At 42.9% G+C, this 25003-nt stretch overlaps 1 protein-coding gene across 1 annotated transcript in view; it reads left to right on the top strand.

Annotated features, from left to right (window-relative positions):
- MAPK12 (mitogen-activated protein kinase 12) overlaps nucleotides 1-2541 on the top strand; it is a 79007-nt gene extending 76466 nt beyond the window's left edge. Inside the window, exon 12 of the mRNA XM_044280253.1 lies at nucleotides 1038-2541. Coding sequence (XP_044136188.1) covers nucleotides 1038-1105 — 68 coding nt within the window. The 3' untranslated portion in view covers nucleotides 1106-2541. The remainder of the gene's footprint in view (nucleotides 1-1037) is intronic.
- Nucleotides 2542-25003: the final 22462 nt, after the last annotated feature.

Here is a 25003-nt window from a genome sequence, read left to right as displayed (position 1 = left end):
CCAAAAATAGTACCAATAAAACTGGCACCTTATTACCTAGTTTCCAAAATGGGGTCACTTTTTGGGAGTTTCTACTGTAAGGGTGCATCAAGGGGGCTTCAAATGGGACATGGCATCTAAAAGCCATGTGGAGTTCCTTTTCTTCTGCGCCCTGCCGTGTGCTCATACAGCAGTTTGACCACATGTGGGGTGTTTCTGTAAACCGCAGAATCTAGGTAATAAATATTGAGTTTTGTTTGGCTGTTAACCATCGATGTGTTAAAGAAGAAATTGGATTAAAATGGAAAATATTCCAAAAAAGTGAAATTTAAAAATTTGATCTCCATTTTCCTTTAATTCTTGTGGAACGCCTAAAGGGTTAACAAAGTTTGTAAAATCGGTTTTAAGTAACTTAAAGGGTGTAGTTTCTACAATGGGGTCATTTATGGGGGTATCCACTATGTAGGCCCCACAAAGTGACTTCAGACCTGAACTGGTCCTTAAAAAGTGGGTTTTGGCAATTTTCTTAAAAATGTGAAGAATTGCTTCTAAACTTCTAAGCCTTCTAACGTCCTAAAAAAATAAAATGACATTTCCAAAATGATGCCAACATAAAGTAGACATATGGGGAATGTTAAGTAATAAATATTTTATGAGGTATCACTTTCTGTTTAAAAAGCAGAGGAATTGAAATTTAGAAAATTGCTAATTTTTCAAAATTTTGGGTAAATTTGGGATTTTTTCATAAATAAAGGTGAAATATATTGACTCAAATTTATGACCATCATGAAGTACAATGTGTCACGAGAAAACAATCTCTGAATGACTTGGATAAATAAAGGCGTTCCAAAGCTATTACCACATAAAGTGAGATAGGTCAGTTTTGCAGAATTAGGCCTGGTCAGGAAGGGGGCAAATGGCCCAGATGGGAAGTGGTTAAAGTGGTAAACCTCAGGGATACCTTAGATTCTAGATATATAATGGTGATGCAGAAGCCTAGATGAAATTCAGTACTGTTTTGAGGTGGGTTTGTGACCGATTCCTTTTCCTCTCCTTAGGTCTTACTCACAAAGAAGTGACAACATTCCTTCCACCAGTGGCCGAGTCCAAGGAAACATCTGTATAGTTGGCTGTAAGGCTCCAAAAGAAAAATAGGATATAAATTATGAGACATGAACTCTGAAACTGGATAACTGGATATATATGTGTTTTCAGTCATCTGTGTCATTGTTTTCATTCCAGTTGGGGATATATAGTGCCTTTTTGTATTTCTTTTAAGTGGGGATTTTTGTCTTGCCTATTTGTCTGCAGAGTGTACTGTATCAACGAGAAGTATTGTGAATATACTGGTAGCATGGAGTCAACTCTGCGGGCCTCCTGTGCTTCTAAGCAAAGTGCTCTGTCTCTGTAGCAGTGAGATATTGCTGGTGTACTGTAGATTTGGGCAAGCCCTGTCACATTCCAATACACTCTGCAGTATTATTATGAATAATAAACATTTTAATTAAAGTGCATGAATTTTGTCTACTGGACAGATTTCTCCTATTAATTGCAATGGGCAGCGTGTAGTCCTATTAGCAGAAGGAAGCATGCCCACGTGGTTAAAAATACACACACAAACGTTTCCTGAAACTCTGCCATGGTGAGATAATCCCCGTTAGGCTGTCCTTTTAAATAGATAATCAGAATGTGTTTAATTTCCCTCGTCCCACTTGACACACCCCGTGGAGCTCCCGTCTTTCACTGTGCGCCGCGCTACACACATGGCAGCAGGTGCAGGGGAGTAATCCAAGGTCAGTACAGTAATCATTTAATCACCAGAGAACTAGCATAGCGCACTTCCAAAAAAACAAATTATTGCTCTGTTCCTCCCTCTGAGAACATTTGAACAGGGGATTATTAAATGAAAGCGGCATAATGACTAAGCCGGCTATTTATGGAAAAAGAATGGATGGCATTATTTGGAATTGGTGCTGCGGAATTATAATGCTGTGCGTGTTATCAAGTCGAGCCGTGTACTACTGATCTCTGCTCTAATAGCGTGTCATTTCAGTGGCCGCTGAGCACATCTTATACCTTTAATTTGTTTTAGATTCTCTGTATTTAACAAGGAACTGCAATGATATGTTCTTTTTGGGGGAGATATGTTTCCAATGTTGGCACATTTCATTTCAGGAGAAGTTAAAGAGAAAAAATGCTGAAGCCAGTGAGTCGTCATTTCCTACTAAAATGGTATTGCCGCCTCATTGACAAGATAACAGGCTGCTGTAAACAGCGTCTGCACTCTGGTGAAATCGAAAATCCTTATAATATAACAACGGTCTTGTTTTTGAAAAAATATCACATAAAAAGAATTGCTGATGGTGTTTGAGATGACATTTCAGCAGCTGCACAGCTTATATAAAAACGGTGGCTCATGCATAGTGGTAGCCATTAGATTTTAAGCTTGAAGGTTATCAACACCTTTTTGGGGAATGTTTTTAAATGCATGCATTGTTTGCTCCAAATCATTAAAAATCATTTTTGCAATTTTTAGTTTTTATTAAAAAGAAATTTGCTGTAGTGGTCTTCTGCAGCCTCCATGTCTTCCCAAACATTGCAGGCTGCTCGGTCCCATTCAGTGTGAATCAGTCCGATGAGGGCTGAATGCTCAGTCTTTAGCCCATATCTCTGTTCTCATGAACACTCATCTAAACTGACAAAGAGGATGTTGGCTTTGAGTGTTCAGGAGAGAAGAAAGAGGGTAAGCACTCCAAGCTGATATTGAGTAAAAAAAGAAATGTGCTTTTTTTTCTTTTCAGAAGACAAATCAATTTGTATTTTAACACTGTGCTTTGGAAAGTGTGCTTGCATTAAAAGATACAGAAAGCCAACCCCTTGTAGACCATGATAATTGTTATAATACGTTTGGTACTTTAAAAAAAACTAATAATCAAGCGTCTTAACAATGAATTGTGTTGATCTGGAGTTTTCTGCCCAAAAGTTAGTTTGCTAGTTACTTGTCTGCATAGAGTGTGGCACTCTGCTAACTTTAGAGAAGTGTAATTTGACGGCTTGATCGGGTTTTAATTACAGGTTCTTTTCAATTGTTCTAGTAATAACAGCCTTTTATTTGTTTGTTAGAGGGACTATTTTAGACTCATTGTGAAGAACAGTGTTCAGGGAGGTCTCGGCTACACTGACTTTTTGTAGTGCGCCTGATTGACAGCATTTAACTGAGTGCATACATTTGGACTGTAGTTGTAGTTCCATAGTTTAAAACCACTCCGTCACGCTACAAAGAGTGTAGCCTAAGTCCCCAACATACCCCAGAAGTGTTTCCTTAAGCCTCATGCACACGTCCGTGGAACACGGACCGTGTGATACCGGCCTGGATTTCTTCTGAGTGCAGGAGCACACAGTCATTGGTTGCTAAGACGCCTTGCGCTTCCTGCTGCTGCAGTACAGTAATGCACTGGTATAGATCATACCAATGTATTACTGTACTGCAGTGGCAGCAGGGAGCGCACAGCGTCATAGCAACCAATGACTGTGTGCTCCTGCACTCAGAAGAAATCCAGGCCGGTATCACACGGTCCATGTTCCACGGACATGTGCATGAGGCTTTAGAAAAACACTTGATGGATGTCCAGGGGGAAGGTTTTCTGATTCAGATCGCAATATAACACAGGTCCTTAAAGAAAATGCAAAAGATTTTAAAGAAAAGTTACTTTCTAACAAGCCTCTCAAGACAGGCTTTTGTTACATGCTGATGAAAGTAGTATTGAATAAAGTTTTCCTCTAAAACAGCTGTGCAATTTCCTTAAAGGGGTTGTCTTACTTTGGCATTTATCATGTAGAGAAAGTTAATACAAGGCACTTGCTAATGTCCATATTGCCTCCTTTGCTGGCTTGCTTCATATTTTTTTTTACATTTACATCATTGATACGAGCACGGTGTAATGAATGTAATCAGCAGTTTCTGTGCTTGCACACTATAGAAAAAAAGCCCCACCACCTCTGGTGGCTAGGACCACGTATATGTATACATGTGCAGCAGCTGGCGTAATGGCCACTTTGTATCTATGCTGCAGCACTGGCCGTATCCCCTGGAACTAGCCATATTCCTGGAAGAAAGCCATTTTGCATACTCTTTCATGGAGCATTGCTTATAAGACTCCATACACAAGCTGGTTCTCCTCCGTGAAAACCAGTATCCCTGTCCCCCACAGACGAGCTCTCCACTGACCTCGAACAAGCAGTAGTTTATTTCCAGGATGTCAATCCAAACAGGCAAGGTTTGAAGGACCACAGTACTATAGGCAGTGTCTTCAAAAACAACCACTTACATATTCCACCCAGTTATTTGTGTGCTCCATAAATAAGACCTCACAGGTGAGATGATTTCCAAGCGCAACATTTTTGTTATATAAAATAATAATTGGAGCTAATCTGTTAACCAGCAGAGACCAGTGTTTGCACGTGGCACAAGCAAATCTCAATGCTCTTATTTGTTCTTCACATCACCTAGAAGCTGAACTTTTGGGAAAAGCCATTGGAGCATCCAACACTGGCCCAGGTTTACTGCAATTTTGGACAGGGTGAACATGTAGACAAGGAGTCTTTAAATGCACCAAAATTATAACAATGGCTCAGGTTGTAGTAAAAATCTTGGGCAGCTATAAATTGCTAGTCTAAAAGACCGTTTTCTTCTTTCTTTCCGATTTTTTTTATTTTATGTTTTATTTCATTTCAGCCCCACTTTCAACTAAGTCACATACCCCTTGTCGAGCTTGGCATAAAACCTTTTGAGCCAAAATCCGCCAGAATTTAGACAAAATTGATGCCGCGTCAATAGTGAATGTGGCCCATCGTATCTTTGTGCTGCCGTTTTACCCTTTATTGATGATTTTGGTCTAGTATATCATTCATCTATTTTTAGGTTATCATATTTGGCTTACACAATTGCAGCATTGTTATATAAGAAAGGTAATGAATGTTTTGGTTTTTTACATTTTATTTTCTATTGAATTTGACTTGAAAGCAGCCCTGGGAGTATTGTAATTGTGCACTTTTCAGCTTCATCTTTTAAGAATCGGTGTTCATAACTGAGATTATGAGTTTTGAACTGGATTCTTCTAATAATCCTGCATATTACACAGCGTACTCCATGAACAGACTTATGGGGTAGGAGTCAATTATATTAGTGGAAATGAATACCGTAGTCTCTATAATACCTCTTACTGTATAGTGAAACCTGTATCACATTGTATATGAATGGAAAGACTTATGACCAAAAAATGTATTTAATAAAATTCAAACTGTGAAATGTTTGGCAGGAATTTGAAACTAGTGTATGGTTGTGGCTACACACAGATTAGACAAAAACACAGAAATATAGTGGCAAATCTGGGGGAGCTGCTCAACCCCTAACACTGTAGCGTGTTTTTCATTGGGGGAGCAGCCCCACCGCATGTGGACCGCAGCAAACGACTATCCCCAGCAAAAAATATTTTGCATACGGTGGAGGATGTCGGCGCGGTCCACATGCACCACAAAGGCATCCTACACAAAACGGAGCATTGTGCGGATGAAAATACAATCATAAATCACAGAAAAAATGCACCACACGGATATGCCACTGACTATACTGGCTAGTCATAAATGCAGATATTAAAAGCTGAGACTTTTGCCAATATATTCCTGTCAGGAAGATATCGGAGCCCACATGCACCACGTCACGGTTCTCAGCATGGCAAGGGGTCCTACCACTACGCTACCTATGGTGTGAACAAGGTCTGAGGGTGATGTAATCCAGCTCACAGCCAGGCTTCCACACAACCGCCCAGCAGGACAACTAGTGCAATGTGAACAAAGCCAGACTGTAAGCCACACCCATATCAGACTATGTAATGGAGGCTACCAGGTGCAAAGAGTGTTTGAATGCCAGGTGAAGGCACATACACTACATATAAAACAAGACAAAAACACAGAAATATAGTGGCAAATCTGGGGGAGCTGCTCAACCCCTAACACTGTAGCGTGTTTTTCATTGGGGGAGCAGCCCCACCGCATGTGGACCGCAGCAAACGACTATCCCCAGCAAAAAATATTTTGCATACGGTGGAGGATGTCGGCGCGGTCCACATGCACCACAAAGGCATCCTACACAAAACGGAGCATTGTGCGGATGAAAATACAATCATAAATCACAGAAAAAATGCACCACACGGATATGCCACTGACTATACTGGCTAGTCATAAATGCAGATATTAAAAGCTGAGACTTTTGCCAATATATTCCTGTCAGGAAGATATCGGAGCCCACATGCACCACGTCACGGTTCTCAGCATGGCAAGGGGTCCTACCACTACGCTACCTATGGTGTGAACAAGGTCTGAGGGTGATGTAATCCAGCTCACAGCCAGGCTTCCACACAACCGCCTAGCAGGACAACTAGTGCAATGTGAACAAAGCCAGACTGTAAGCCACACCCATATCAGACCATGTGATGGAGGCTACCAGGTGCAAAGAGTGTTTGAATGCCAGGTGAAGGCACATACACTACATATAAAACAAGACAAAAACACAGAAATATAGTGGCAAATCTGGGGGAGCTGCTCAACCCCTAACACTGTAGCGTGTTTTTCATTGGGGGAGCAGCCCCACCGCATGTGGACCGCAGCAAACGACTATCCCCAGCAAAAAATATTTTGCATACGGTGGAGGATGTCGGCGCGGTCCACATGCACCACAAAGGCATCCTACACAAAACGGAGCATTGTGCGGATGAAAATACAATCATAAATCACAGAAAAAATGCACCACACGGATATGCCACTGACTATACTGGCTAGTCATAAATGCAGATATTAAAAGCTGAGACTTTTGCCAATATATTCCTGTCAGGAAGATATCGGAGCCCACATGCACCACGTCACGGTTCTCAGCATGGCAAGGGGTCCTACCACTACGCTACCTATGGTGTGAACAAGGTCTGAGGGTGATGTAATCCAGCTCACAGCCAGGCTTCCACACAACCGCCCAGCAGGACAACTAGTGCAATGTGAACAAAGCCAGACTGTAAGCCACACCCATATCAGACTATGTAATGGAGGCTACCAGGTGCAAAGAGTGTTTGAATGCCAGGTGAAGGCACATACACTACATATAAAACAAGACAAAAACACAGAAATATAGTGGCAAATCTGGGGGAGCTGCTCAACCCCTAACACTGTAGCGTGTTTTTCATTGGGGGAGCAGCCCCACCGCATGTGGACCGCAGCAAACGACTATCCCCAGCAAAAAATATTTTGCATACGGTGGAGGATGTCGGCGCGGTCCACATGCACCACAAAGGCATCCTACACAAAACGGAGCATTGTGCGGATGAAAATACAATCATAAATCACAGAAAAAATGCACCACACGGATATGCCACTGACTATACTGGCTAGTCATAAATGCAGATATTAAAAGCTGAGACTTTTGCCAATATATTCCTGTCAGGAAGATATCGGAGCCCACATGCACCACGTCACGGTTCTCAGCATGGCAAGGGGTCCTACCACTACGCTACCTATGGTGTGAACAAGGTCTGAGGGTGATGTAATCCAGCTCACAGCCAGGCTTCCACACAACCGCCCAGCAGGACAACTAGTGCAATGTGAACAAAGCCAGACTGTAAGCCACACCCATATCAGACTATGTAATGGAGGCTACCAGGTGCAAAGAGTGTTTGAATGCCAGGTGAAGGCACATACACTACATATAAAACAAGACAAAAACACAGAAATATAGTGGCAAATCTGGGGGAGCTGCTCAACCCCTAACACTGTAGCGTGTTTTTCATTGGGGGAGCAGCCCCACCGCATGTGGACCGCAGCAAACGACTATCCCCAGCAAAAAATATTTTGCATACGGTGGAGGATGTCGGCGCGGTCCACATGCACCACAAAGGCATCCTACACAAAACGGAGCATTGTGCGGATGAAAATACAATCATAAATCACAGAAAAAATGCACCACACGGATATGCCACTGACTATACTGGCTAGTCATAAATGCAGATATTAAAAGCTGAGACTTTTGCCAATATATTCCTGTCAGGAAGATATCGGAGCCCACATGCACCACGTCACGGTTCTCAGCATGGCAAGGGGTCCTACCACTACGCTACCTATGGTGTGAACAAGGTCTGAGGGTGATGTAATCCAGCTCACAGCCAGGCTTCCACACAACCGCCCAGCAGGACAACTAGTGCAATGTGAACAAAGCCAGACTGTAAGCCACACCCATATCAGACTATGTAATGGAGGCTACCAGGTGCAAAGAGTGTTTGAATGCCAGGTGAAGGCACATACACTACATATAAAACAAGACAAAAACACAGAAATATAGTGGCAAATCTGGGGGAGCTGCTCAACCCCTAACACTGTAGCGTGTTTTTCATTGGGGGAGCAGCCCCACCGCATGTGGACCGCAGCAAACGACTATCCCCAGCAAAAAATATTTTGCATACGGTGGAGGATGTCGGCGCGGTCCACATGCACCACAAAGGCATCCTACACAAAACGGAGCATTGTGCGGATGAAAATACAATCATAAATCACAGAAAAAATGCACCACACGGATATGCCACTGACTATACTGGCTAGTCATAAATGCAGATATTAAAAGCTGAGACTTTTGCCAATATATTCCTGTCAGGAAGATATCGGAGCCCACATGCACCACGTCACGGTTCTCAGCATGGCAAGGGGTCCTACCACTACGCTACCTATGGTGTGAACAAGGTCTGAGGGTGATGTAATCCAGCTCACAGCCAGGCTTCCACACAACCGCCCAGCAGGACAACTAGTGCAATGTGAACAAAGCCAGACTGTAAGCCACACCCATATCAGACTATGTAATGGAGGCTACCAGGTGCAAAGAGTGTTTGAATGCCAGGTGAAGGCACATACACTACATATAAAACAAGACAAAAACACAGAAATATAGTGGCAAATCTGGGGGAGCTGCTCAACCCCTAACACTGTAGCGTGTTTTTCATTGGGGGAGCAGCCCCACCGCATGTGGACCGCAGCAAACGACTATCCCCAGCAAAAAATATTTTGCATACGGTGGAGGATGTCGGCGCGGTCCACATGCACCACAAAGGCATCCTACACAAAACGGAGCATTGTGCGGATGAAAATACAATCATAAATCACAGAAAAAATGCACCACACGGATATGCCACTGACTATACTGGCTAGTCATAAATGCAGATATTAAAAGCTGAGACTTTTGCCAATATATTCCTGTCAGGAAGATATCGGAGCCCACATGCACCACGTCACGGTTCTCAGCATGGCAAGGGGTCCTACCACTACGCTACCTATGGTGTGAACAAGGTCTGAGGGTGATGTAATCCAGCTCACAGCCAGGCTTCCACACAACCGCCCAGCAGGACAACTAGTGCAATGTGAACAAAGCCAGACTGTAAGCCACACCCATATCAGACTATGTAATGGAGGCTACCAGGTGCAAAGAGTGTTTGAATGCCAGGTGAAGGCACATACACTACATATAAAACAAGACAAAAACACAGAAATATAGTGGCAAATCTGGGGGAGCTGCTCAACCCCTAACACTGTAGCTCCGTTTTGTGTAGGATGCCTTTGTGGTGCATGTGGACCGCGCCGACATCCTCCACCGTATGCAAAATATTTTTTGCTGGGGATAGTCGTTTGCTGCGGTCCACATGCGGTGGGGCTGCTCCCCCAATGAAAAACACGCTACAGTGTTAGGGGTTGAGCAGCTCCCCCAGATTTGCCACTATATTTCTGTGTTTTTGTCTTGTTTTATATGTAGTGTATGTGCCTTCACCTGGCATTCAAACACTCTTTGCACCTGGTAGCCTCCATTACATAGTCTGATATGGGTGTGGCTTACAGTCTGGCTTTGTTCACATTGCACTAGTTGTCCTGCTGGGCGGTTGTGTGGAAGCCTGGCTGTGAGCTGGATTACATCACCCTCAGACCTTGTTCACACCATAGGTAGCGTAGTGGTAGGACCCCTTGCCATGCTGAGAACCGTGACGTGGTGCATGTGGGCTCCGATATCTTCCTGACAGGAATATATTGGCAAAAGTCTCAGCTTTTAATATCTGCATTTATGACTAGCCAGTATAGTCAGTGGCATATCCGTGTGGTGCATTTTTTCTGTGATTTACACACAGATTAGGCCACGTTCACATCTGCACTAGTTATTTACACTGTTCTTAGTTGAAGCAGAATGGAAATTGCAGGTTTGGCACATAACTGGAACCAACACAGCCACACATACCTGACTGACTATTATGGGCTCCGTTGGGTTTCTGTTCGGATGTCTGCCTTTTATCAGAAGAAAGTCCTGCATGTAGTTTTTTTTTTTTTTTTTGTCTGCTCTTGTTGGTGGAATCTGCTACCGAGGTCCTGAATGGAGCCGCCAACACACATTTCAACCTGTGCTTAAAGGGAGTCTGTCATCAGCATTTCATGTTTTTAACCCTTCCCATAGCTTTCTAGCATGCTTACAGTTAATAAAAACATTACCATTAGCATCAATCCTGGACTTATAAAACCATCAAAACATCTTTGAAGTCCAGGATTGATGCTAATGGTAATGTTTTTATTAACTGTAAGCATGCTAGAAAGCTATGGGAAGGGTGAAAAATGTGAAATGCTGATGACAGACTCTAATACTAACTAAAATTAACATACTTAAAATGATGGGTCTTTAGTGATATTGCAGACAGACCATACAAGCGCCATAGACATGACATGCATGTAAAATTAATAGGGTTTGGTATTATTTGGCTTTATTTACAATTAAAAAGAAAATGATTTATAAATATATAATTTTGAATATGGATTGCTCACACAATATCAAACTTGCATGTTTAAGTCCAAGTGTTGTCCCTTCAGTCTAATACTGCCGCTGGCATCCATCTTCTCTATAATAAAATTTGTAGGTGGAAAAACAGGAGTGGTACAAAAAAATACCCAAGAATTGTTATTTCATGGACAAGTATTTACTGAAATAGACATCATGTGATGACATGGTATCTAAGGCTTCCTATATAATACAAGTGTTGATGTCCAAGCGCCATATAGATTTTGCTGTGTGTAAAAGCCCTTCATGGTAAAGCAAAGTGTCATTCAGATCAATGAAGCAGGGCTTTTAAAGCTGATTAGATGACTCGCTGACCTCTCTGATGGTGCCACTACTGAGATGTACAACATGTTGTAAGTTCTTCTGACCATTAGCGCAATCATTTGATGGGAACATCCGGCAATCTGTAACTGGTTTTGTGCACGTCCTGGAAATGCTCCAGCAACTTTTAAAAACCAGTTTCTTTGTCAAATACCTGGACGCTGTGTCTGCCTTGTATATACATGTATTCGTCTTGTTAGGAAGAAGAGAATTTCCAATTCAAAGTCTGCAAGAGCCTTTTTCTCAGTGCCCCTCTGGTCTAAGAATAAGCACTCCGCAGGATGAGGGTTGACATTAACTGTCTTTTTTCTGTTTCTTTTTTTCCTTTGCATCTCACAAGATGGCTCTGGAATAGTTTTATTATTTTTTATTCCTGTATCTGTCTTTTTCTGAAATTTGCATTCTTGTGATTCCAGACAATGCTTGTCAACAGCTTTTTCTTTTTCTTTTCACTACTTAACAATTATTCCAGAATTGAATGGCTTGCTATTAAATAAGGTCTTTATTTGTAAGGAGCAGTACAATTGTAGAAATATCATCCACACACTATGTAAAAAATAAAAATCTTGCAGCATAAACTGCCTTTTCAATCTAGTGTCAGTTTATCCTGCATTCGCAGTGCAGTTTTTTTTTTTTAAACAATGCAATTGGCGAAACCAGCCCATTCTGGGTCGTCTTTTTAGTGGCAGATTTGAGAGAAAAATCGAAATTTAGCAGTGGATGTACCTGAACCCCTTTTCATTGGTTACATTTTCCTATAAAGTAGTGCTGATCCTGTCACTGGTATAACATGTACTGTATTTTCTCTCTAGCTATAACAAAAATAGATTTTTACTATTTGTCGCTAATGTCTGTCTGGAAGTGAGGTAATCCCTATTGCTTAAGTTGAATGGAACACTTGGAAATGACAGCCTTATTTTCTGATGCTGTTTCAGTGTTGGAAAGCCTCTTATTGCAGCCACCCTGTTGACAGAACCATGGGATAGTAACAAACCAGAGACTGACACTTTCAAGATGTATTATTTATTTTTTTCTTCAATGTTTGTCTCATGTTTGCAGAAAAGGTGAATTCCATTTTTGTACTACTTGGAGCCATATAACTGGCATAAAAGTAATATGGCATTGCACAGCAAGAACAGTGGGCCACCCCTGATGATATCTACAAGTCTGTCCACATGTGACTGATCTCCTGTGGATTAGCCATCATGGATCTTCATGCAACAAATATGCAACGTTGTTTATAGAGATCAAAGTGAATGCGACTTTAAAAAACCTCATCCACACGCTGCGTTAAAAAAAAAAAAATGCACTTGCAGTGCAGGTTTGAAATGTGCAGCATGTGAACTTAAGCTGTGGCTCTCTAACGCAGATTTCACGGTTTGCAATGGATAGGTTAAAATCCACATCTAAAAACTCTGGGGCTCATTCATGAACTGATATACGGCACTTTTTTGGCGTATATCAGACGCAGATTTTGTCACGCCATTTTGCAGCAAAATCCATGACTCTTCAGTACTCGCGCCACTTTTCTGACAGATTGAGAAAAGGGATGTGGCGAGGGCACTCGCAGTGTGTGTTAGAGAGAGCACCCTTCCTGAACTCTGGAGAACTGCTGGGGTCGCGTAGCATTATATTGATTTATGATGCTATGTAACCATTACATTTCTGGAATGTATTGGATAACACTGACCTAATGCTGTCTGTGTTGTACAATACATTCCAGGACTGTAAGGGTTCCGTAGTATCATAAATCAATATAATGCTATGCAATCCGGGCAGGACGGGTGCTGTTGCATACTCGTGCTGCGAGTCCGGAGCATGACACTTGCTCGTCTAAAATGGGCCTAAATCTACAAGTCTGTCGCATGGCCTTCTGGAGGAAGCGCTAAAGTTATGTAGAGGCCTGCGGTATCCACTTTGGCGCTTCCTCCAGCAGCACTGACAGACTTAACCCCTTAAGGACCAGGCTCATTTTCACCTTCAGGACCAGGCCATTTTTTGCAAACCTGACCAGTGTCACTTTTAAGTGCTCATAACTTTAAAACGCTTCGACTTACCCAGGCCGTTCTGAGATTTAGTTTTTTCGTCACATATTGTACTTCATGACACTGCTAAAATTGGGTCAAAAAAGTTAATTTTTTTGCATAAAAAAATACATTTTTTACCAAAAATTTTGAAAAATTAGCAAATTTCAAAGTTTCAGTTTCTCTACTTCTGTAATACATAGTAATACCCCCAAAAATTGTGATGACTTTACATTCCCCATATGTCTACTTCATGTTTGTAGCATTTTGGGAATGATATTTTATTTTTTGGGGATGTTACAAGGCTTAGAAGTTAGAAGCAAATTTTGAAATTTTTGAGAAATCTTCAAAATCCCACTTTTTATGGACCAGTTCAGGTTTGAAGTCATATTGTGAGGCTTAGATAATAGAAACCTCCCAAAAATGACCCCATTCTAGAAACTACACCCCTCAAGGTATTCAAAACTGTTTTTTCAAACTTTATTAACCCTTTAGGTCTTCCACAAGAGTTGATGGCAGATGGAGAAACAATTTTGAAATTTCTATTTTTTGGAAAATTTTCCAATATAATCAATTTTTTCCAGGAGTAAAACAAGGGTTAACTGCCAAACAACACTCAAAATGGGTTGCCCTGATTCTGTAGTTTGCAGAAACACCCCATATGTGGTCGTAAACTACTGTTTGGCCGAATGGTAGCACATAGAAGGAGGGGAACACCATATGGGTTTTGGAAGGCAGATTTTGCAGGACTGGTTTTGTTTATACCATGTCCCATTTGAAGCCCCCTGTTGCACCCCTAGAATAGAAATTTCAAAAAAGTGACTCCATCTAAGAAAGTACACCCCTCAAGGTATTCAAAACTGGGTTTACAAACTTTGTTAACCCTTTAGGTGTTCCACAAGAGTTAATGGCAGATGGAGAAACAATTTTGAAATTTCTATTTTTTGGAAAATTTTCCAATATAATCAATTTTTTCCAGGAGTAAAACAAGGGTTAACTGCCAAACAACACTCAAAATGGGTTGCCCTGATTCTGTAGTTTGCAAAAACACCCCAAATGTGGTTGTAAACTACTGTTTGGCTAAACGGCAGGACATGGAAGAAGGGGAACGCCATACGGTTTTTGGAAGGCAGATTTTGCTGGACTGGTTTATTTACACCATGTACCCTTTCAAGCCCCCTGATGCCCCCCTAGAGTAGAAACTCCATAAAAGTGACCCCATCTAGGAAACTACGGGATAAGGTGGTTGTTGTTTTGGGACAATTTTTGGGGTAAATTAGATTTTTGGTTGCTCTATATTACTATTTTTTGAGGCAATGTAACAAAAAAATGTAATTCTAAAATTGTTTCTACATTCGCTATTTCGTTTTGTGGAACACCTAAAGGGTTAACATAGTTTGTAAAGTAACTTTTGAATACCTTGAGGGGTGTAGTTTCTTAGATGGGGTCACTTTTTTGGAGTTTCTAGTCTAGGCTACATCAGGGGGGGCTTCTAATGGGACATGGTGTAAAAAAAATAAAAACTGTCCATCAAAATCTGCCTTCCAGAAACCGTATGGAGTTCCCTTCGTTCTATGCCCTGCCGTGCGGCTATATAGCCATTTACGACCACATATGGGGTGTTTCTGCAAACTACAGAATTGGGGCAATAAATGTTTAGTTTTGTTTGGCTGTTAACCCTTGCTTTATTACCGGCAAAATGGATTTAAATTTAAATTTTGCCCAAAAATAGGTGTTTTGGCACCGTTTTTATTTGATATTTTTAACACCGTTCATCCGAGGCGTTTGGTAAAAAGTTATTTTTATAGCGACGACTTTTACGCACGCGACGATGCCCAATATGTATGGCTCTCAGACTTTGGAGACACTAAGCAGGCATCCTAAAACTGCGGCCCTCCAGATGTTGTAAAACTACAATTCCCACCATGCCCTGATGATGGCTGTAGGTTGTCTGGGCATGCTGGGAGTTATAGTTTTACAACATCTGGAGGGCCGCAGTTTGAGGATGCCTGCACTAAAACTAATATTTTTTGGGGAAAGAAAAATTGTTTTCGTGTCTCCAAAGTCTGAGAGCCATAGTGTTTTATGTTCTCTAGTGAACTGTTGGGGATTATAAAAATTTAGTACTCCATGGAAGTGTGATACTCCCTGAAGCAATCGATAATGCAGAGGCCCGGATGATCGGGGCACGTGTCACATTGAGTTGTGGTGTCCTTCCGTATCCCCCTCTTGTGACACACTCTGCACTTTTTTTGGGTTCGTCCCTTCTTTCCAGTATGGGGGACCACACCTGGAAAGTGTTGGCCAGGGACGATCCGGGTGCCTCCAGTTCCCGAGGTACTCCGGCCTGCTCTTTCCCGGTCCGAAAAGATCAGGTCCTTGAGGACTGCCTCATAGAATTGGAGGAATGTCCCTGTGCTGCCAGCGCTTCGGGATAGTACAAAAGAATTGTACATGGCAACCTGCACCAAGTAGACCGCAACTTTTTTGTACCATGCCCGGGTTTTGCGCATGGCGTTATATGGCGTGAGGACTTGATCAGAGAGATCAACTCCTCCCATATACCGATTGTAGTCGACGATACAATCGGGCTTGAGGACCGTTGCCGCGGTACCTCGCACAGGGACTGGGGTGGTGCTGTTACCGTGGATTGTGGACAGCATAAGGACATCCCTCTTGTCCTTATACCTGACCAGCAACAGGTTTCCACTGGTAAGTGCACGGGTCTCACCCCTGGGGATAGGTACCTGGAGGGGGTAGGCAGGGAGGCCGCGTTGATTTTTCCGCACGGTCCCACAAGCGAACGTGGATCTGGCGGCAAGGGACCTGAACAAGGGAATGCTGGTATAAAAGTTATCCACGTACAAGTGGTAACCCTTATCCAGCAGTGGGTACATAAGGTCCCACACGAGTTTCCCGCTAACACCCAGAGTGGGGGGACATTCTGGGGGTTGAATACGGGAATCTCGCCCCTCGTACACACGAAATTTGTAAGTGTACCCTGAGGTACTCTCACAAATTTTGTATAGCTTCACGCCATACCTCGCCCGCTTTGTGGGAATGTATTGGCGGAAACTGAGTCTCCCCTTGAACGCAACGAGAGACTCATCAACCGCGACCTCCCTTCCAGGTACGTAGGCCTGCTGAAATGATACAGCCGGTCATAGGCAGGATCACCTCGGGGTGGACATGCTGCATTATCGGAATAATGCAGACATTTCCGGATGGCCTCAAACCGGTGACGTATCATGACCATACTGTACAGTGGGGTCTGGTACAGGACGTCCCCACTCCAGTATTGCCTGACACTGGGTTTTTGGACTAGACCCATATGCAGCACGAGGCCCCAAAATGTCCTCATCTCGGCTGCACTGACCGGCGTCCAGCCACCGGGTCTAGCCAAAACTGAGCCTGGGTTTTGAGCGACGAACTGTTGGGCGTACAGATTCGTCTGCTCCACCATCAAATTCACCAGTGGGTTACTGGAAAAAAAACTAAAAAAGTCTATTTCAGTAAACCCCACTGTGGGAATCTGGATTCCAGGATTGCCAGCGAAATCCGGAATCTCGGGCTCAAAGTCCACTGGGGGACACCAGCTAAGTTCATCGGCAGGGGGCTCCGGTGAACTTATTTGGTGGGCCGGGAAACCAGTACGAACCCCAGGGCGGCTCGTACTAGGGTGGGCCACAGGATCCCTAGCATGTGTGGCCCCTGGCTCCGCCTGGCGGCGTCTCCGCTGCCTTGGTGGCTCATCGTCATCCGATGATGATGAGGAGGATGCGGATGACAAAAGGAACGTGGGGTCATCCTCATCCTCACTGGGGCTCTCAGAGTCGGAGGCAATCTGGGCATATGCCTCCTCGGCCGAGAACACCCGGCGGGCCATGGGTGTGTGTGTGTGTGTGTGCGTGCGTGCGTGCGTGCGTGTGTATGTGCGTGCGTGTAAACCTTTATTCTATGTGCGTGTGTGTGGGGGCACGGGTGTTCACGTACTAAAAAGTCCAGGCAAAAAAAATGGGCAAGTGTTAGGAAAAAAAAAAAAAAAAAAGTTCAAACTTGCTGATCAGCGGGCGGTGGGGCGGGCGATGCGCTAACAGTGGACGGACGCTAAAAAGTGCCGGCCAGTCAGCGCACGCAGAAAAAAAAATGTGGTGGGGGAAGGGTCTGGTGGTGGGGGGGATGCGGGGGGGGGGGGGGCAAGTGGCAGGGGGGGTCTGGGGTCTGAAAGTTGAAACAAAAAAGTTTGGAATAAATGTGCTTTTTTTTTTTTTTTTTCTTTCTAACTTTTCCCTTCTATCCCTGCCTAAAGGTGCCTCTCCCTCACTGACCCTAACCTACCTGGGTGGTGATGGATGCCGATTTAGGGGGACACAGGAGCTGGTGCTGGACGATGCTGCACGGTCAGGGTGCTGGACAGGAAGAGGAGGGGAGAGAGGAGCGCAGGAAGTTTGAATCTCGCGCCTCTCTCCCCTGCACCAATCAGCACCCTGGACAGCGGCGTTCAGCACCAGGGCCAGCACCGCCTCCTCAAATCCTCGGACTGCGATTGGTGGTGTAAAATTACGCCACCGATCGCAGTCTTTTTCCGGTTCATCGGGTCACAGGACACCCGAATGGACCGGAAACGCAGAAAACCGCAGGTCTGAATTGACCTGCGGTTTTCTGCGATCGCCGATACGGGGGGGTCCAATGACTCCCCCCTGCGTTGTTACGGGATGCCGGCTGAATGATTTCAGCCGAAATCCCGTTTCGATTAACCCCCGCGGCGCCGGAATTCAGATTTTAAGTCAGGATGTACCGGTACGTCCTCGGTCCTTAAGGACTCGGGAAATAGGGCGTACCGGTACGTCCTCGGTCCTTAAGGGGTTAAGAATGGCATTTTGGTCAGTGATTTCAGTGGGCGATAGTGAGCCAAAACCAGGATTGGAGCCTCCACAGACATAAGGGAAAGATCTGCACCTGTTCTGTGTTTAGAGTCACTCCTGGTTTTGGCTCAAAATCCCTGATGGAAATCACTGACATGTGAATGAGGCTTTACATGTGGACATACCCTAAAGCAGTGATGGCTAACCTTGGCCACTCCAGCTGTGGTAAAACTACAACTCCCAAGATGCCCCCTTGCTTGGCTGCTCTCAGAGCTCTATAGAAATAAATGGAGCATGCTGGGAGTCGTAGTTTCACCACAGCTGGAGTGCCAAGGTTAGCCATCACTGCCCTAGAGGGTGGGAAATGCATGTCAAAATGCTTAACATGCAAAATGGGACATTTTTACTGGAATTAATACATCAAACCAAACTTATGTTTGAAGAAAACCTAAAGGGGTTTTAAATAAAAAGTAACTAGCTGTAAATGTGATAAAATAACAAAAGAAGCAATACTCGCCAGTTTCTTCCTTGCTGCTTACCTCGTGTTCTCTGGTCCTCCTCGTTTGTTTTCCTGACTACAGTTCCATGCACACCCTGTCACCACTACAGCCAGTCATCATCTTGAGCAGTGAGGTGCTGTATATGTGTGTGCATGGCCATCGCCACTGCAGCCAGGAATATTTTATCGCATTTACAGCTGCTGCCTGAGTTTTTACACTCGATAAACTATTTAAGGTGGGTTCAGTTTTTGTGCACATTTGCATTTTAATGATAAAAACTACAGGGAAAACAGTGGTTCACACATTTAGAAATCCTTAACCCCTTAGTGACCACCCATACGCCTTAGGCTGGGCCGCTGCTTTTTTTTTTTTACGGCGGCCCAGTCTAAGCGCTGCACGTGTCCCCGACTCTCACAGTCCGGACTGGCATGAATTCCGATCCGGGTTGTTGAACACTTTACATGCCGCGAGCCTAAAGTGCTGACGGAGGGAGCGGACTCCCATTAGCACCCCACAAATGCGATCGCGGGGTGCCGATGTGTGTGAAGGCTGAGAAGGCTCTGAAGTAGGCCCCAGACCAGCCTTCAGAAATTTCCAGCAGGCTGCGCCTCTCTGGCGCAGCCTGCTGGTCAATGTTAGAATAGCATTGCCATTAAAATACAATGCACTATAGGGATAATGCATTACATTTTAAAAGCAATCAAAATACTGTCATAGTCCCCTTGTGGGACTATTAAGTGGTAAAAAAACAAACAAAAAAACATTTATTAAATAAAAAAATCCCATTAAAAAAAATGAAGCTTTTTTTCCATTGAAAATATACTTTTCAATGAAAAAAATAGCAAAAAAAAAATCTCTCCCATATGTTTTGTATTGCCGCATGTGTAACAACCCGGACTACATAAATATCACATAAATTATCCCCTACGGTGAACGCCATAAAAAAAAAAAAGACAGAATTACCAATTTAGTCTTAGTTGCCACCGAAAAAACTTAATAAAAAAAAGATCAAAAAGTGCCATTTACTCCAATATGATACCAATGAAAAATACAAGTCGTCCCGCAAAACTTAAGCCCTTACACAACTGCATAGAAAGAAAAATAAAAAAGTTATGGCTCTTAGACGCGGGAATGCAAAAACATTTTTTCCTTTTAAAAAAGGAGTTTTATTGCAAAAAAGTTGTAAAACGTAAAAAAAAAAACTATATGTATTTGGTATCACTGTAATCGTACTGACCCAGTGAATAAAGATATCTTATTTATACCAAAAAATTAAAGCCGTAAAATTAATTTAGAACATAAAAATGCAGTGGCAGTATTGCTGTTTTTCCCATCTCTCTCCCAGAAAGAGTTAATAAAAGTTAATCAGAATGTTATGTGTACCCCAAAATGGCACTATTAAAAACTACAACTTGTCCCGCAAAAAACAAGCCCTCCTAAAGCTATAAAGACGGTAAAATAAAAAAAGTTATAGCTCTTGGAACGTGACGATGAAAAAAGGAAGAAAAATGCTTGGTCAGTAAGGCCCAAAACAGGCTGGTCACTAAGGGGTTAAAATAGCATCATGTATAGATATATGTATTGTGTATATATAAAAAAATATTTTTGGGGCAAACTGCATTATGAAAATCAAGGAACACACCAGACAGGTCATAGATAAAGTTTTGGAAAAGTGACAAGCAGGGTTAGGGTATTAAAAAAAAATATATAAAAATATCCCAAGCTCTGAACATCTCATGGAGAACTTTTCAAACCATTATCCGAAAATGGAAGAAGTATGGCACAACTGCATACCTACCAAGACATGGGCGTCCACCTAAACTGACAGCCCAGGCAAGGAGATCAAAAAGTGGAGAGGCAGGCATGAGGCCCATGGTCACTCTGGAGGAGCTGCAGAGATCAAGAGCTCAGGTGGGAGAATCTGTCCACAGGACAACTATTAGTCGTGTACTCCACAAATCTGGCCTTTTATGGAAGAAACCAAACTCTCTCATTATGGCAACCACTGTACCACCAATGCTAATGCCCAGTATTTAGCCATTGCTGGATTGAACACAGACCTGAACTTGGCACTATACACTCACCTAAAGAATTATTAGGAACACCTGTTCTATTTCTCATTAATGCGATTTATCTAGTCAACCAATTACATGGCAGTTGCTTCAATGCATGTAGGGTTGTGGTCCTGGTCAAGACAATCTCCTGAACTCCAAACTGAATGTCAGAATGGGAAAGAAAGGTGGGCTACAACAGCAGAAGACCCCACCGGGTACCATTCATCTCCACTACAAATAGGAAAAAGAGGCTACAATTTGCACAAGCTCACCAAAATTGGACTGTTGAAGACTGGAAAAATGTTGCCTGGTCTGATGAGTCTTGATTTCTGTTGAGACATTCAAATGGTAGAGTCCGAATTTGGCGTAAACAGAATGAGAACATGTATCCATCGTGCCTTGTTACCACTGTGCAAGCTGGTGGTGTAATGGTGTGGGGGATGTTTTCTGGGCACACTCTAGGCCCCTTAGTGCCAATTGGCCATCATTTAAATGCCACGGGCTACCTGAGTATTGTTTCTGACCATGTCCATCCCTTCATCCTCTGATGGCTACTTCCAGCAGGATAATGCACCATGTCACAAAGCTCGAATCATTTCAAATTGGTTTCTTGAACATGACAATGAGTTCACTGTACTAAAATGGCCCCCACAGTTACCAGATCTCAACCCAATAGAGCATCTTTGGGATGTGGTAGAACGGGAGCTTTGTACCCTGGATGTGCATCCCTCAAATCTCCATTAACTGCAAGATGCTATCCTATCAATATGGGCCAACATTTCTAAAGAATGCTATCAGCACCTTGTTGAATCAATGCCACGTAGAATTAAGGCAGTTCTGAAGGCAAAAGGGGGTCCAACACAGTATTAGTATGGTGATCCTAATAATTCTTTAGGTGAGTGTATATTAAGGGAAGTATCTGGCACGCAAGTATACATCCAGTCATCTTCCTATGCACAATATATTATTTTTTTGGTCATCATCTGGTATATGCACATACTTTACATCTAGTTCATATATGTGTCTGATGACAGGCAGTGGCCCTGCTGTTTTTTGGCTACGATATGATAAACTATGATTGAATCATGGGCATTTACTGAGTGAAGTAAAACCACACATATGTCCTCTCCTTTTATTATTATTTTAAGGTGATTAATGTTAAAGGGGTTGGCCACTTTCTGGTTATTGTTGACCGATGTGTATATAAGATAATTATATGACACTTACTAATATATGTTGAAATTCTTCACCATTTTCTGTATTTTATAAGGTACACAATGTCTTTTGTGCTGTCCATAGACATCTTGTCTATAAAATGGCTGTTGATGGAGGGTCATGAGACCAGGCAAATTACCTCCATGTGATGTCTCCTCCATCCGAACACACTGCACTAAACAGAACAAGTGCAAATGGTGGGGAGGGTATCTGAATGGAGGAGACATCACACGGAGGTGATTTGCCTGGTTACATGACCCTCCGTCAGCAGCCATTTTATGGACAAGACCTCTCTGTAGACAGTACAATAGACTTTGTGTACCTTATGAATTATAGAAAATGGTGCATAATTTCAACAAAGGCTATATTAGTAAGTGTCATATAATTATCTTATATAAACTTTGGTCAACAATAACCAGAAAGTGGCCAACCCCTTTAATGTATGTAGTCCCCTGATGACTTGATACCTTTAAACGGATCAAGGAAACGTGTCGGGACAACGGTTACGATCTGAGACATAAAATATATGCTCTATTTTTTTGATGGTAGTCAGAAGACTCTGACACCATTGGATGTATAGGTATATACTAAATATGTGAGAGATTACCATTTACTTTTTTTTTTTTTTTCTGATATGTATCTGGACCACTGACTGACATTTGACACTGGACAGTAGTTGCAGTAGTGGTATCTATCCCTTGTCAGGGCTATACAGGCTGATTAGGAGGTTCCTAACATGGGACCGCCCCTATCAGGGCGGCCATTCCGTTTTGTAGGCAGAGACATCAGTCTATAGGGCAGGGTTCAGGGTCAGTCATCTCTATTCCTCAGTATACCCAGCCTAAAATTTTATTGGTACTTTTTGGAGTATTTTTAATTAATACCATTAAAGGTTATGTTTTACACTGGTGAATAATAACTACACTAGTGATTGACTTGGACCTCTGATTTCCTTATTGATCAGAACTGTGATTTAGTCTTTATGGAAGAGTGGCAGGAAGAAGCCATTTTTGAAAGCAAGCCATAAGAAGTCCCATTTGAAGTTTGCCACAAACCATGTAGGCGATATAGCAAATGTGAAAGAAGGTGCTCTGGTCAGATAAAACCAAGGTTGAACCTTTTGGCCTAAATGAAAATGGCTATGTGTGGCCAAAAACTAACTGCACATCACCCTGAACACACCATCTCCACCGTGAAACATGGTGGTGGCAGCATCATGCTGTGAGGATGCTTTTCTTCAGCAGGGACAGAGAAGCCGGTGAGAGTTGATGGGAAGATGTTTGAAATCTCTTTTTATTAGACAAACAAGGATCATAATGCAATAAAGCAATCCAAAGTTGAGTGAGTCACATCGTTATGGAATCAAGGCATACATCAGCGAGGGCATAGCCCAACAATACACGTAAACACAAGGTGACCACTCATCTGAGACCAATCAGTCTCATTAGACAAATGATCTTACAGAAACAAAAATGTAGTACAAAACAAGTGAACAGAGCTAACGGCTCTAACACTGTCACCTCATACGATAAATTACAATCCGCATAGTGTTTGAGAATGAAAGTATAGCTTATTATATCAACTAAATCTTCAGACATGTCAGTTCTGGTCAAGACCAATTGGTGAGGGAGTTAAACAAGTGTGTTGGGAGGAGGCAAAAGGGGGGGGGGGTCTCAAAAGTGTGGTCAGAATGAACATCACGCCTTTCATAGGTTAAATAGTACCGGGTTGCAATGAGTTCAAGTATTCCGCTCTATATTGCAGCCAAGGCTGCCAGATCTGTAGAAAGTGGTCTCTGTTATGGTATGTCCACCAAATCGGTTCCTCCATTTTGTATAACTGGTGGAACTTATCTCTCCACATATCCAGGGTCGGGGGGTCTACTGACCTCCATTTTATAGGGATCAGAAGTTTAGCAGCCATCATCAACATGGTCAGGTTATGTAACCCAGGGCGAAAAACTGGGGTAGGTAACCAGAGTAATTCCTGAGAGCTTCAAGGAAATGCCACAAATCATATTTATAGTATGCTCGACTTCTGCCCAAAAATTATGGATGCCTGAACACGACCACCAAATATGGGAAATGGAGCCAGTGGCAATGTTACATCGCCAGCACAAGTCTGTGGGGAGCAACCCGATTTTATATAGAAATTCAGGTGTCCTATACCATCTGAACACTACCTTAACGGAGTTTTCTTGTATTTTTATACATTTAGAAAAGCCGTGTGAACACTTTTGGATCCATTTCCTATCGGCTTCGTTTAAAGTGAGTTGCAGTTCCTTCTCCCAGTCAGCTACCCATGGCGGAGGCTTGGAGTCCCTGGCATTGAGGATTTGTCTGTAGATGAGAGTGGTGCATTTATGAGGCAAACGTGGGAGTAAAATAAAAAATTTCCAACCACGTTGGGTCTGCTAAAGGGACGAGCTTGGAGGACTTGAACTGTCTACACATGGACTCAAAATCATTCCTCTGAATAAAGTTTTTCCCCAGGTCCACATCACCTGAAAGGGTGTTGAAGAAATCAACCGTAGCTTCAAGTCTCCCCAAATCCCCTATTCTATGGTTTGACAGTGAAAGCCATATATCAGAGGGATATTTGATTTGGGGGCACAAAAGAGTGGGTAATACTGAGATAGGAGCCAGGGGGGAATCTTACTTTGCCCTGAATTAAGTTCCTTTGATTTATGGCAGGCGTGCAACATTCCTCTGGTGAGTACACTGTCAATTTTGGTCTCTCCCCCGGAACTCCCAGGTAGCCATATTCTATGAAACGAGTCTTTGCCCAAGAGGGCCAGTTCCAGGTCGATATGCATATATTGAGATTCACATCTAGCCAGAGAAAACCATCTTTCTAGGTTAATGGCTTGTATATAGGTTGGAAGGTCCGGGAGAGAGATGCCACCTTGTTTTTTCCTGCGAGAGAGCAAGCGGAAGGACATTCTAGGGCGACCACCATTCCAGAGGTATTTACTCATAATTGATTGAACTTTATTTATGTAGTTGCCAGGAATTAATATGGGAAGGGCTCTAAGGGTGTACATAAGCAATGGGAGAATATAGGTGGTCAGGACATTTTTGCTACCTAGCCAGGTGAGAAACGGCGAGGAGCTTCTTGAGAGTATGGAAGTCACTTTTGAGAGTAAAGG

Source organism: Bufo gargarizans, chromosome 2 (genome assembly GCF_014858855.1).
Source record: "Bufo gargarizans isolate SCDJY-AF-19 chromosome 2, ASM1485885v1, whole genome shotgun sequence".
In the NCBI taxonomy this organism is placed as follows: Eukaryota; Metazoa; Chordata; class Amphibia; order Anura; family Bufonidae; genus Bufo; species Bufo gargarizans.
This window is presented reverse-complemented; position numbering and strand designations above follow the sequence as displayed.